This window comes from Ahaetulla prasina, chromosome 3, assembly GCF_028640845.1.
Source record: "Ahaetulla prasina isolate Xishuangbanna chromosome 3, ASM2864084v1, whole genome shotgun sequence".
In the NCBI taxonomy this organism is placed as follows: Eukaryota; Metazoa; Chordata; class Lepidosauria; order Squamata; family Colubridae; genus Ahaetulla; species Ahaetulla prasina.
In genome coordinates this window covers 46,565,653-46,579,637 of record NC_080541.1, presented here as the reverse complement: position 1 = coordinate 46,579,637, position 13,985 = coordinate 46,565,653, and the positions used below count along the sequence as shown (strand labels likewise).

The 13,985-nt window shown below is 41.3% G+C and overlaps 1 protein-coding gene across 7 annotated transcripts in view; it reads left to right on the top strand.

The window, feature by feature from the left end:
* The window catches only part of CHD7 (chromodomain helicase DNA binding protein 7), a 210,996-nt gene that overhangs the window by 67,321 nt on the left and 129,690 nt on the right, over positions 1-13,985 (top strand). For all 7 annotated transcript variants that reach the window (XM_058176202.1, XM_058176198.1, XM_058176200.1 and 4 more), the window contains one exon: positions 1,318-3,146. In XM_058176202.1, the coding sequence (XP_058032185.1) occupies positions 1,482-3,146 (1,665 nt within the window). In that variant the 5' untranslated portion in view covers positions 1,318-1,481. The remainder of the gene's footprint in view (positions 1-1,317; positions 3,147-13,985) is intronic.

Genomic DNA, 13,985 nt, shown 5'->3' with positions numbered 1-13,985 from the left:
GATGTGCAATAAAATGTAGCAGTGTTTATTAGCTGAATTCTGAGCAAAGCAATACTTTTAATTTAATGGGAAGAAAATATAAATATTTTCAGGCCTTTCCCTGTTGTGCTTTTATAGCAGTATAGGGCTTAAGTTTGGAACTGCTCTCAAGCCTGTGCCTGATGATTCAATTCTGATAATCCTTTGTTTAAATATAATTTTTATTAAAAGAAATGTTTACGTAAGATTAAAAAACTATGGAAAGGAAAAGTAGAAAGCATATTAAAATAAAAGAAAAGTGAATAGTAACAAAATAAAAAAGAGAAAAAGAAAGATATATAAAGAAGTTACTTCTGACTTTCTTTGGAGCAGCTACAAACATAGTAGATTTAGACTTTTGGAAAAGGAAAAGGACTAGCATCCTATAATATATTTCTTGTCTCCTTTATTTTCAAACTATAAGTTTTTGTTTCTTTTGGTCTTCCTATGCCAATAGTTTTCTTTTAATCAAATGAATTATTTGATCAGGTAGGTAAAATTTTCCTAGTTATATAGAGGTGGAGTTGCAAATCAGAAGATTTATAGTTTAAATGGTTCCTTTGCTGAAAATGTTGAACAAACAAAACGTTGAATCCTCTGATGTGAACTTTGATAGATGATCAGAGACGAGGTGCAGTTTCTCAACCTCAATTCTCTTTATCTATAATATGGAAATAATAATTTTGATTTATCTTTAATTGGTAGGATTATGCATGGGAATACTTGAAAGTACTAAACTAGTAGTATTAAACTTTAGTACTATATTACTCAAGCCAGTATTTGTTTGCAATTTAGATATTTATCAGATTGGATTTACATGTTAGTCAAATGACCAATAAATTGAGGGAAAAATATATTGGGGAACCTAACCATAAGCACTTGCCAGATCAGGTTTTAGTTTATTATAACATTTATTTAGGCTTTCTCTTTTAGCAGATTACATAGCTCGGGAATATATGGTTAAGGACATGTTGTTAGTAACTAGAGCATTTTCAGGATTTTGTTCAGCAGATGGGCTGTTTGCTTATATTCATGTATTATACTGCCTGCTGTGCAGCTGCTTCAGCTGTCTGTTGTATTCTTTTGTTCTGTCCAGGAATGGAAGATAAGAAAGTATAGGTAGTGGATTAACGTAAGATTACTGTTTCCTGCCTTTTGAATTTTTTATATAATAAATTTTCTTACCTGGGTAAATAAAAGTATTAAAAGCTTCCATGTGACATAAATATAAAGCTTTGATATCTATAATTATGACTTGGCTTTTTATTTCCAACCTATTTTTGTATTTTTATTTTTTAGGATTGGTAACAAGCTGCCTAACACTCCATGATCCACAAAATTAAGGAAATATGGAATGACATTAAGGCATTTGGTTGATGACTAAGGCTCTGAAGACAAACATCTTGGTGAGGTGAAACACAAACTAGTATTCTAGTTATAAGGCACTGCATGCTGCAACAAAGATGGCAGATCCAGGAATGATGAGTCTTTTTGGAGAAGATGGGAATATTTTCAGTGAAGGACTGGAAAGCCTAGGTGATTGCGGATATCCTGAAAATTCAGTAAACTCTATGGGGCAACAAATGCCTATTGATCAAGGATTTCCCTCACTACAGTCATCCCTTCATCATCCTACAACCAGTCAAAATCAAGCAAAGTTGACCCACTTCGATCACTATAATCAGTATGAGCAACAGAAAATGCATTTAATGGATCAGCCCAACAGAATGATGAGCAGTGCGCCTGGCAATGGCATAGCATCTCCTCATTCACAATATCACAATCCTCCAGTTCCTCATGGTGGAGGCACTGGTAGTCAGATGGGAGTCTATCCTGGTATGCAAAATGAAAGACATGGACAACCCTTTGTAGATGGCAGCTCTATGTGGGGGCCAAGGGCAGTACATGTGCCAGACCAGATACGGGCACCATACCAGCAGCAGCAACCACCACCTGCCCAGCCACCTTCAACACCATCGGGACCACAGGGACAGGGACATCCTCAGCATATGCAGCAGTTGGGAAATTACATGGCTCGTGGTGACTTTTCAATACAGCAGCACGGTCAACCCCAGCAACAGAGGATAAATCAGTTTTCTCAAAGCCAGGAAGGTCTAAATCAGGGAAATCCTTTTATTACCACCTCAGGACCTGGCCACATGTCTCATGTGCCCCAACAGAATCCAAGCATTGGGCCTTCTTTACGACACTCAGTGCAACAGTTTCATCATCATCCCCCCACAGCTCTCCATGGAGAATCAGTAGCCCACAGTCCCAGATTCTCTTCCAACCCTCCTCAACAGGGTGCCGTTAGGCCACAAACACTTAATTTTAGTTCTCGGGGCCAGACAGTACCTTCACCTACTATAAACAGCTCAGGGCAGTATTCTCGTTATCCTTACAGCAACATAAATCAGGGATTAGTAAACAATACAGGGATGAATCAAAATTTAGGCCTTACAAATAACACTCCAATGAATCAGTCTGTACCAAGGTACCCAAATGCCGTAGGGTTTCCATCTAACAGTAGTCAAGGACTAATACACCAGCAGCCCCTTCACCCTAGTGGCTCACTTAACCAAATGAACACTCAAGCTATGCACCCATCACAGCCTCAGGGAACTTATGCTTCTCCACCTCCCATGTCACCTATGAAAGCAATGAGTAACCCAGCAGGTACTCCTCCACCACAGGTCAGACCTGGTAGTGCTGGAATACCAATGGAAGTTGGCAGTTATCCAAATATACCACATCCTCAGCCATCTCACCAGTCATCTAGTGCCATGGGAATTGGACAGAGGGGTATGGGCCCTCGGAATATACAACAGAATCGTCCATTCATGGGTATGTCTTCAGCACCACGGGAAATGGGTGGTCACATGAGACCAAATGGTTGTCCAGGTGTTAGCCTTGCTGATCCACAAGCAATACAAGAACGATTAATATCTGGTCAGCAGCATCCCAGTCAGTCATCTTTTCAACAGCAAATGCCAACATGTCCTCCCATGCAGCCTCATGCGGGAATTCATCATCAGTCTTCACCACCACCACCACATTCTCACCATCAGCCTTGGGCACAGCTTCACCAATCACCACAGAACACACCGCAAAAAGTGCCTGTCCTTCAGGTAGGGAATGTATTGAATAAAATTTAACTTAATGGACCATTTTCAAAATAATCCTATTAATTTGTGGTTAATGCGGCTGCCTTGTCTTTTATGGGGAATTGCATATACATTAGTGAATTCAATAAATGTATTTTGATTTTGAACAAAATTAAGTTATAGTCATATGTATTTAACAATCATATATTTTTAGCCAAATGTTTTTTTGCATATTGTTTCTAAATATTTTACTTTTTGTGCTGTATTACAAAATATGCATTTCAACCTGTAAAGTCAAGAAAAAGTTGCAAAGGAACAGTTAATTAAATAATCTCCTATAAATTCAAGTATATTATGACAGGGTCATAAATTCAAGAGTATTTCATGTTGGAGTTCATTTGCCACCAATAATTTTTAGTTGCCCTTCCTTGCACTTGTCTTTTTTTTTAATTGAAACCTACAACTGATACTTGAACTTTTTTTCTACTTAATTTTTGTCTTTTGTGCTAAAAAGCCTAAGTGAAAACACTACCTTTTATTTTTTTTTAAGTCATTGTTTTGGCTGAAGATGGTCCAATCATATTTCATACATCTGACGGTGAAGGGGTAACAAAATAAATGATAAGGGGAAACATCAGATATGAGGGGAAAAGGAGAATCATACTTTGAATAGGGAAGAGAATGATGACAAGCTACAATAAGACTGAAAAGGAATCTATTCCCTGCATCAAGGGATGCACGATTTCTAACATTGTCTAATATTTGGGATATGCTATATAATGCAAAACTTTAGAGAATGTAAGCGTTGCTCAAGACCTGTAAAAAAGAAGGAAAGTTCCACACCTTCTGAGTCTAACTAAAAAAGCTATTCAGATTAAAACCTGCTTTTATTCTGAGACTATAATGTCACTAACGATATTAATTTGATTATTTATTTGAAACATTTATGCTTTGCCTTCATCCTGGAAGATCTATAAATATTTTGTAATATAATAATAGTAAAAGATCTCCATTGGTTACAAACTAAATGCATGCCGTGTTTCCCTGAAAATAAGACCCAGTCTTGTTTTCTTTTGGGCCCCAAAATAAGCACCAGGTCTTATTTTCAGGGGATGTCTTACCTGCTTACCTTAGGACCACCATAGTGACACATTCCACACCACGACACCTATCGCACTGCTGTACAACTTACTTGGCCATTTGTGGCCAGATGCCACATGGCTCGTTGTGCAGTCCGTGGAATCTGTCTCCAAGCTATAATGCTGTCTCCCAGCTGTTTTTCAACTGATTAAAACAGTTTTAACTTCTGGAGGATTTTTTTTTGGGGGGGGGATGAAATAATGTTTTAAAAAGCTACCATCAGCTATCCTTTTCCTTTTGGATAAACTCATCTAAGTCCACTCCTACCATTTCCACTTGACTGTACTTTCTTTCACTCTTGCTTCCGTTCTGAGAGGTCAGAAAAGAATGCAAGCCAAGTATGCATATGGTATGTTGCCACTTGTGGCAAGAGGCTATGTGCCACATCGCACCGGTGCTGCCAGTCAAGGCAGAGGTCTACATGGTGAATTGTGCTGGTGCTGCCGCTTGCGGCAGGACACCACAAGGCTTATTGTCTCAGTGCCGCCGCTTGCAGCAGGATGCAGCATGTCATGTCATGCCGTTGTTGTTTTTTTTTTAATTTGCATTTATATGCCGCCCTTCTCTGGAGACTCAGGGCGGTTAACACTATGTTAGCAATAGTCTTCATTCTATTTGTATATTTATATACGAAGTCAACTTATTGCCCCCAACAATCTGGGTCCTCATTTTACCTACCTTATAAAGGATGGAAGGCTGAGTCAACCTTGGGCCTGGTGGGACTAGAACCTGCAATAATTGCAGGCAGCTGCTGTTAATAACAGACTGCATTAGCAGCCTGAGCCACAGAGGCCCTATGTTGCACATGTGAGCAGCGGCCCAGGTGCCACTTAGCCTCCTGCCATGAGTGGCAGCATACCGTATACATGTTTGGCTTACACCCTTTTCTGCCCCCTCAGAAGGGAAGCAAGAGTGAAAGAAAGTGCAGTCAAGTAGAAATGGTTGAAGTGCATTTAGAGGAATTGAGGCAAAAGGAAAAGGATAGCTGATATAGCTTTTTAAAACATTATTTTGTAAAAAAAAAATCCTACAGAAGTTAAAATTGTTTTAATCAGCTGAAAAACAGCTGGGAGACAGCTTTACAGCTCAGAGACAGCTTGAAAGGGGTGCGTGACGAGTCAGCCACAGAAGAAATCGGGCAGCAGTGCAACAGTTGTCGGGGCATGGGAGGCCTGGCTGAGGCAGTCCTAAGGTAAGTAGGTGCAGGGAGCATGGGGCAGCTTCCCCCCGCCCTAGCTCGATTTTTACGCATGCGCCTCAGCCCACCTCGTACAACCAGACGCTGGGTGGGGCTTAAATAGGGCTTAATTTTGGGGTAGGGCTTAAATTAGGCACATGCATGAAAATCGGGCTAGAGTAATGATGGTTAACCTTTTTGCCATCACGTGCCAGGAGGAGGGGCGGGGGGGTTGTGTGCATGCATGCCCACGCGTGCGTGCGTGCCTCCGCGCATGCGTGTGCAACTTCCCCCCCCCCCATTCCTGGCACGCAATGGTCCGGTAGTCCCATTTTTCTTTCTCACCTTGCTCCATAGCCTCTCTGTGAATCTTGGGAGGGTGAAAACTGCCTCCCCTCCCACCCCTGGCAACCCTCTGGAGGCCAGAAACAGCCTGTTTCCCGACTTCTGGGGGGTCCAGAAGCCCCCAAAATCAGCTGGGCGGCATGCACATGCGTGCCAGAGCTGAGCTCATGTGCCCACTGATATGGCTATGCGTGCCACCTGTGGCATGTGTGCCATAGGTTCGCCGTCACAGGGCTAGGGCATTTTTCAGGGAAACACGGTAACACAGGAAAGGTGAGGAAAGACTGTGAAAATAAGTTGAAATAAGATGAAAATTTAGTCACTAGGGTTTCATTATTTTAATTATAGAAATGGGCCACTCAGAATTAACAGCCCACCAGTCCAACCTACCCCAAAAACCCACAGGCAACAGAATCATCTTAATGCCTCTGCTGCTTTCGTCATGTTGACCAGTCCTGACGTCTTATGATATGTTGAAAATTTCAGGTTATTTCTCTATAATCAGTGGCTATATTTGGAACTCTGTTTAAGAAAGTTGTCTCAAATTCTACATCTCATGGGACTAATTATAAAACTTATTTGTTAACTACAAAAAATTGCCTTCTAAAACAGGGAAATTATGCATGGACTAAAATGAATTTCCCATAGTTATTTCAGTTACATGATTTATATAAATGGAACTGAGATATATTTAGCTTAAGAATTATATCTGTTTAAAGATTTCTAGTAAAGGTCTACTATCTCCTAAAGCAATCTGTTCCACTGTTGAATAGCTCTTACCATCAGATAACAGCAAACTGAAAGCTGCCTCCTTATAATTCAGCTCATTCTGTCTTGTCTTTTCCTCTGGAATACCTCTGAATATTTCTTCTCTCATCTTTTCATGTTATAAATCTTCAGATACTTGAATATCATTATTACACCTCCTTGCAGATCTTCTCCAGGCTAAGAATTCCCAGTCCTTCCTATTCCTCATATGGTTTTCCTTTATATATCCCTCATCAGCTTGGCCATCTTTTTCTATAATTTCTACAATTCAAGTATGTTTAGAAAAAACAACCAACCTGATGAGGGGTATAAAAGAAAATCATATGAGGACTGCAGTGCCTAGAACTAGGCGCAGTATTTTAGCTGTAGTAAGACCAATGGGAGAGAAAGAGGAATTAAGATTTTTCTTGATCTTGACCTATACGTCTGTTTATTCCATCTAGGATGACTTTTTTTTGTAGTTACAGCTGCCCATTATAATGACTGTGCCTCCTGTTCAATTTTTGATGTAAGGCTTTGTATTTGTGTCTCTTGAAATGAATCTTGCTGGTTTTTGTTTCTTATTTCAACTTTTCCAAGATGCTCTTGAATCTTGACTGTCTTCTAAATTCTTTGCAATCCACCTATGTTTGTGTTATTTGCAAATTCGATAAAGTCATGTATAAATGCATTGAATAGTACCTGACATATACTATCTGATACTTCAGTTTGCAGAGTTATTGATATATACTGGTTGGATATGATTGTTCAGCCAACTCTGTATCCCTCTGTATCCCAACATAATCCATTACTTTACTAGAATCTCATGGTAAGTTTCTTGAATGCTTTGCTGAAGACATTCCTACATTTAAGTAAACTGGTCATTCTATCAGGAAAGAAAACCGGGTTAGTCACTTAATGGCCAGTCACTTAACGACTGTACGAAGTTACCAGGGACTTTAAAAAAGCTTATGACCCATTCTCAAAGCTAATACTGCTGCAGGAACCTCCCCCCCCCCCCCATGCACACAGAGAGTCATGATCATCTTTTAGGTGCTTGGCAAATGTCCTGTCCTTGTCCATGCACGCATAACACCAAAACCTCAAATCTTTATTGAGGTTTTGCAAGCCCCTTAAAGTTATTCTGCAGGTCCCACTCACACAGAAACACAAATCCCAATGAATCAAAGTCATGAGCAACACAAAGTCTGAGGGCAAGGCATAAGTCCGCAAATCCACATGCAAAGTCCAAGGTCCAGATCAACAATATTCACTGAAGAAACTTACAGGCTTGGCCAAATTGGTTTTACAACAGATGTTCAAGTTGTTGAAGTCTCATTATTATTATAACACAGATTTTTTATATACAAGAAGGGTATAATTCTTAGGGAAATCTGGAAAAAATCTGATCTAATGTAATTTAGAAATATGCTTTCCAATTAGACTTTGTACAGGAATTGTACAGTATTTAATCTTGCCGAAACTTTGCTTTCTTTTTTACTTCATTTGATTAAAAGGAAAAAAATCTATTAAAAGCAATAATGGGCACAAGGTTAGGATCAGGAGTCTCAGCCTTTTTTGAGAGGTGGACATAGAATTTTGAACACATACATGGCAATTCGCAAAAGGTAGCTGCTGTGGTGAATAAGGCAAGTCATAATACTCCCATTTACCAAAAGGTAAACAATTGAAGTTATTCCCAACTACCTCTTTTAGGTTTGCAGGCTATTCTTTACTATTCCAATAGGGCTTTGTCTCTGAGGAAGCATGCATGCTTCTAAACATTGACTTGCAGCTGTCTTTAATTTGGATTTTGAGTAAATTCCTGTGAGATATACAATATCCAGCAGTATTCTGGAAATAAAAGTTATATTTAAGGCTGAGACTGACCAAAAATCTTAATAGCAAATGATAACTCCATATTTCTTGGGTTCAATTTTAACCTACTTTGTCCCATCCAGACTCCTACAGCTTCCAGACTGGAGCAAGATTTCTAATGCATCACTGGGTGGGATGGTGTGGGGGAAGCAAAGTATAGGAGGATGTTGATGTTACTGCATTCCAAATTGACATGAAATCTTCCAACATCTTCACATTGGTGACAGCATCGGCAAAGGACTGAACCATGAGGCACTTCACATATTAAGGGCCAGGGGACCAACCTTTCTTCCCTTCTATATCACCACCATTTATAACTGTCCACTAAGAGAATATTTGCCACTTCCAATCCCTACTATTGGCCTGAAGGATACCATGATTGATGGTATGAAAAGCTGTTGAGAGTTCTGATAATGTAGAAAACCAGGCAGGTAGCCTTGAAGCAAATATTTAGGAACCATTAGTAAGCAAAAAGTACAAAACTGATTTCTTAAGTCCTGGGAAGAGAGATAAGTATTAACAAGTTTGGCCTCTTCCTCATTCACAGGAGTGCAAGAGGGATGGGATGAAAAGCACAATCAGTGTTGCAAGATTATGCTGTTATAAGATATTAATTACATATAAGAGCTAGTTTCAAGTAGTGGCTAAGGCAAAAGTTTAGAATCCAGGAGCCTGTTAATTCTATTCCTGTCTTAAGCACAAAACCAGCTGTGTAACCTAGGACCGGTCACTGTTTCAGCCTAGGAAAAAGGCAAGGGAAAACTACTTCTGAAAATCTTTCCAGGACTTAACACTAATTTGAAGGGACAAAACATTTTTTAAAAAAATATAATTCTGATTGTGCGTCTCCCCAAGCAACCAAGTCATACCCAGCACCAACAAGGGCCAGAAGAAGCTCCACAAGAGTGAGGGGCCAGGCGAGGAAGGGGATGGGCAAGGAAGGAAAGGCGAAGGAATACTAGAGGAAACTGACAAATGTGGTAACACACCAGCGAGGTGAAACGCCAACTTTGCAACAGTATGAGAGATGACACCTCCTGCAGACCTGGAAGGTTCCCTCCCTTCTCTGCAAGAGCATACCGTAAGCAGTTCCATCTGCCTGGTATTCCATCACCTTTCCTTCCTTTCTCCTTTCCCCACCCCACCCCAAAGCAGAGGGGATCACACCAAGAAGGAAGCCAAGGCCAAAGCTGGCCTCGTCCAGGAAGATGCCCTCCCCCACAACCTGTCAGGCTGGGTCCTCCCCCGTATCTCTTGTAGAAGTAGTCAGCCACTACTCCTCCAAGACCCGCTTGACGGTGGAGATTTTATCGAGGTGCATCTTCCCCCTCCCCTTCAAACGACTGATCAACCCCCCACCCCCATTCCCTGCTATACTATGCAAAGCGCTGTTTTCAGAGCTGCCTCTGGAGAAGCACGGTGCAACCCGAGGAATCCACATTGGCAAAAGCGTCGCCCGCCCGCGAAAGCTCAAGGAGATTGCCTTTTGCCTTCCTTCCCAAAGCATCAGCATCCCTAGCTCTTCTGCCTCTCCTCCTCCTCCACTGACCACGGCACGTGCAGTTAAGAGCGTGTATCTTCCTCCTCCCCTTCAAATGACTGATCAACCTCCCGCCCCCATTCCCTGCTATGCTATGCAAAGTGTTTTCCTCCCTGAATCCAAAAGCATGCCTTGCGGCTGGCGCTGCCCACCTGAAAATGCTTTCTTCCCTGGTTCCCTGAAGCACATTGGAGGGGAACCAGCCACCACCTGAAACGCGGTTCTGCGAATTGCATCGGGCCAACGGGTGGCGGTGCTGGAAAGAGGGACGTTTCGCTTAGGGGCTCCCAGGCACGGAGAGGGCTTAGACGGTGGCAGTGGTTCCTCACATTGCTGGTGAGTGAAGTCATTGTGGTCATTGTCTCCTCTGAGGTGCCCGCTGGGGGCCCCGCCTCGGTTGTTTGCTGAAACCGCCGGGCAGATTCCCCCACACCCGAAGAGGTTCGTTCCCCAGGTTGTGCCCCAACCCAAATCCCCACCACCTGGAACCGCCCAAAATGCGACACACGGAGGTCGAAATGTCCGAAGGGTGGGGGCTGGTGGGTGGGCGTGACTACATTCAGAATATAAGATGCACCCAGATTTTCATCCTCTTTTTGGGGGTAAAAAAGTGCATCTTATACTCCGAAAAATACGGTGTTTTACCATCCTCTCAACAACTTTTCCCAAAAGAGAGGGTTTGGACAATTATATTCAAATTGGACAATTATATTCAAATCTAGCTGAATGCAAGGAAGATATCAAATAAAAGGGAGCGTACCTCAGATTCTTTCAAGGCTGCAACTACCACTCCTTCTTCTAAAGAGGTATTGATAGTCTCCCAGATCCTAGACAATTACATATGTGCCTCTACTCTAAAGAAGCTGCAAGGATGGAGGCCAGAGCACAGGCAGCAGACCTCAACCTAGAAAACATGCTAGCCACTTCATCAGAGTCCTCAGGTCAAAAGGAATGTAAAAGATAACATGGTAACACATCAGATATTGTCCTTGAGGAATCAAGGTTTGGACAAATCTGAGTTATCATGCATCCCTAAAAAAGTATTACCTTTGTCAGGGCAACAATGGAGAAGTTGTAATTCTTTACCACCATTATCATGTAGGCCCAAACCTAGGCTCATACCTGTGGTCACTCAAATCCACTTTTTATCTTCTGGTTCGATGCTCCAGGGATTACATCTGCAGCTTTATCTCCCAAGATTCCTTAGTAAACCAAAAAGCCTATAAGATCACCAAGTAAAAAAAGGCCACTTAGGGACAATCATATTGAAAGCCTGGGTTGCTTCTTCATCTCTGATACACAGAAGACCCAGATTTCAACTTGTAGGGCTAAAGGAATATTTTAGGAGGGAACTACCCATTCCTGTCTGCAAGCCATGGATGCAATTTCCTCCACTTTTTTCAGCTTATTGTGTTCTGTTACACATTTCTTTTGCTAGGAATGTATGTACAGTGAAAATATTTTCATAGAAAAAATAAATGACAAATCTGAAAAAAGTACAAATCTGAAAGTACAAATTACACTTACACTTAAGTAAGAAAATAAGTATTAAAATGTATATGTTATAACTTTGCTTTACAAAAGAAAATTCAAGAGCAAACCCAAGAAAATAAATAATTAAATTAAATAAAAGACAGGTTTTTGAAACAAAGGACTGTTCTTTATAATAAAGGATATATGTTCACTAATTATTTATGCCAGTTTCCCAAAAAGATAACTTGCCTCCTACTTTTTAAAAAAGGAATAATGTCATTCAACAAATTCAGTACTTCTGCAGGATTTTGTATAATAAAGCACTTTTGATCTGATCTAACTACTGTATAAAGCAAATTGGCATAGCAAGGTACTTTACAAATATTTTTTTTATAATAACTTTATTAGAATTTTAAATGATTTTTAATTAATAAATTAATAAAAATTAATGTTTAGAGTAAAAGAAAGAAAAGTAAAGAAAGAAAAAAGGAACAAAGTCAAAACTGTAGAAAAAGAAAAAAAGTGAAGTTACTTCTTATTTTTTTGTAGCAGTTATAAGTACAACTGTAAATAACTTCCTTATGATTACAACATAAATTATTTTTTTCTGTAAATTTCTTTTAGTTATCAAAACCACGTATCATAAGTTCATTAAATTTAAGTCTCTTCTCTGATCAAAGCTTTTTAGAAATCTGGGCTGGCTGAGGAACGATTGCCAGCCACAGCAGAGGCTTCCCTTTGGCCGACCCTCCTCCTCCCCTTGTGACCCACTGGCCGGCTGTGGTGGGGCCAGAAGGGTGCACATGTGTGGGGAGACCCTCCTCAAGTAAGCGCCAAAGTGCAACAAAGGTATGCACGGGCGGGCGGCTGCTCGCTTACGGAGGGTCTCCCTGCACGTGTGCACCCTCCTGGCCCCCACAGCCAGCCAGGGGGTCACGAGAGGAGGGGGTGGAGGAGAAGGGTTGCTGGAGCCTTAGTGCAGGAGCAAGCAGTCCTGTACCTGCCTTTGCGCCACATTTGCCCGTAAGGCAGCATTCGCTTCTTGCTGCTTCAGGCTGGAGCTTGCGCCCTCCATCCTAAACCGAAGAGCTGCCGGGGGGACGACACGGCAAGGCGATGGCCGGAGTCTTAGTGCAGGAGAGAAGCTGTGTCTTGTTGCGTCCTGTTAAGACCCTCCCTGCATGCGCCTTTGTTGTGCTTTGGCACTTGCTTGAGGAGGATGTCCCTGTGCGTGCACACCCTCCAGGCCCCACCACAGCTGGCCAGGGGGTCACGGGAGGAGAAGAAGGGGGAAGAGGAGGACGGTCACCTGAAGGGAAGCATCCACCGTGGCAGGCAATCGTTCCTCAGCCAGCCCGGATTTCCAAAAAGAAGAAATAAAATGAGTAGCAAAGCGCCCCAAGGAGAGCTTGCTAGCTTGGCCCAGCCACTGCTTTCAGAGAGGTAGAGAGAGAGAGAGAAAGAGAAAGAGAAGACAGACAGACAGACAGACAGACACACAAACACACAGATAGAGAGAGGACAGAGAGAGACATAGGGAGACACAGAGTGATACACAGAGAGAAGGGGAGAGAGAGGGGAAGATAGGGAGAGGGGGAGACAGAGAGAGATAGAAGGGGGAGAGAAGGGAAGGAAAGATAGATGGGGGGAGAGAGGGGAAGGTAGGGAGAGGGACAGAGAGACACAGAGATACAGAGAGATACAGAAAGAGGGGAAAGAGGGGGAGAGAGATACAGAGAGGGGAAGCGAGGGGGGGGGGGAAGAGACAGGTACAGAGAGAGATACAGTCTAGTGATGCATCCCAGAATTTTGTTTTATTATTTTATTCCTTGACCATTTTGAAAGCTTGAATAATCTCTTTCCATGTGGATTTCCAATCTGTGCTTTGCTTTGCTAGTATGTGAAATTAAGAATATTCAACTAATTTGAATAGTCTGCTAAATCTACGTTCTTTGATATTGCTAAGTAGACTATCTTCTTACAATATGTTGGCTACTGTGTCATTCTTCTGATTTGCTGGCATGTTTTAGTTAGAACCTTTACAGATTTTTTCTTTGGTGCAAGCTTGCTGTTTTTGTACAATCGATATTCCATCTATTCCTATAGTCTTCTGACTGGGTAATAATCAGAATTTCATTAATAAATATAATATTTTGACTTATGTATAGAATTGTGCTATTTTTATCTAGTTTTAGGACATGTAGAGAACTGGGTCATTGGGTAGAGAACACTAGGTCATATTTATGCAGATATATTGAAAATTGAAAAGCATTCAAAAACTTTTAGGTACCACCAAACATCTCTCCTAATTATGAAAGCAATGCAGTTTCCTCTTTGTTTTTCATGTCTTGCATAGTAAATGCTCATCCCTGCCAGGAACTTAAATCCTAAACCCAACCATTGTTTTCCTCATTGAACAGATGAGGAAATTATTCCAAATTCATCTATATATCTAGAGTCACTCAAGGATTTTTATGACATAATATATTAGCTCACTTTAGTGATAATATAATTGGCATTTAATACCATTTGTATTGAGGGGAAAGGGGCAGTATCAGAAATA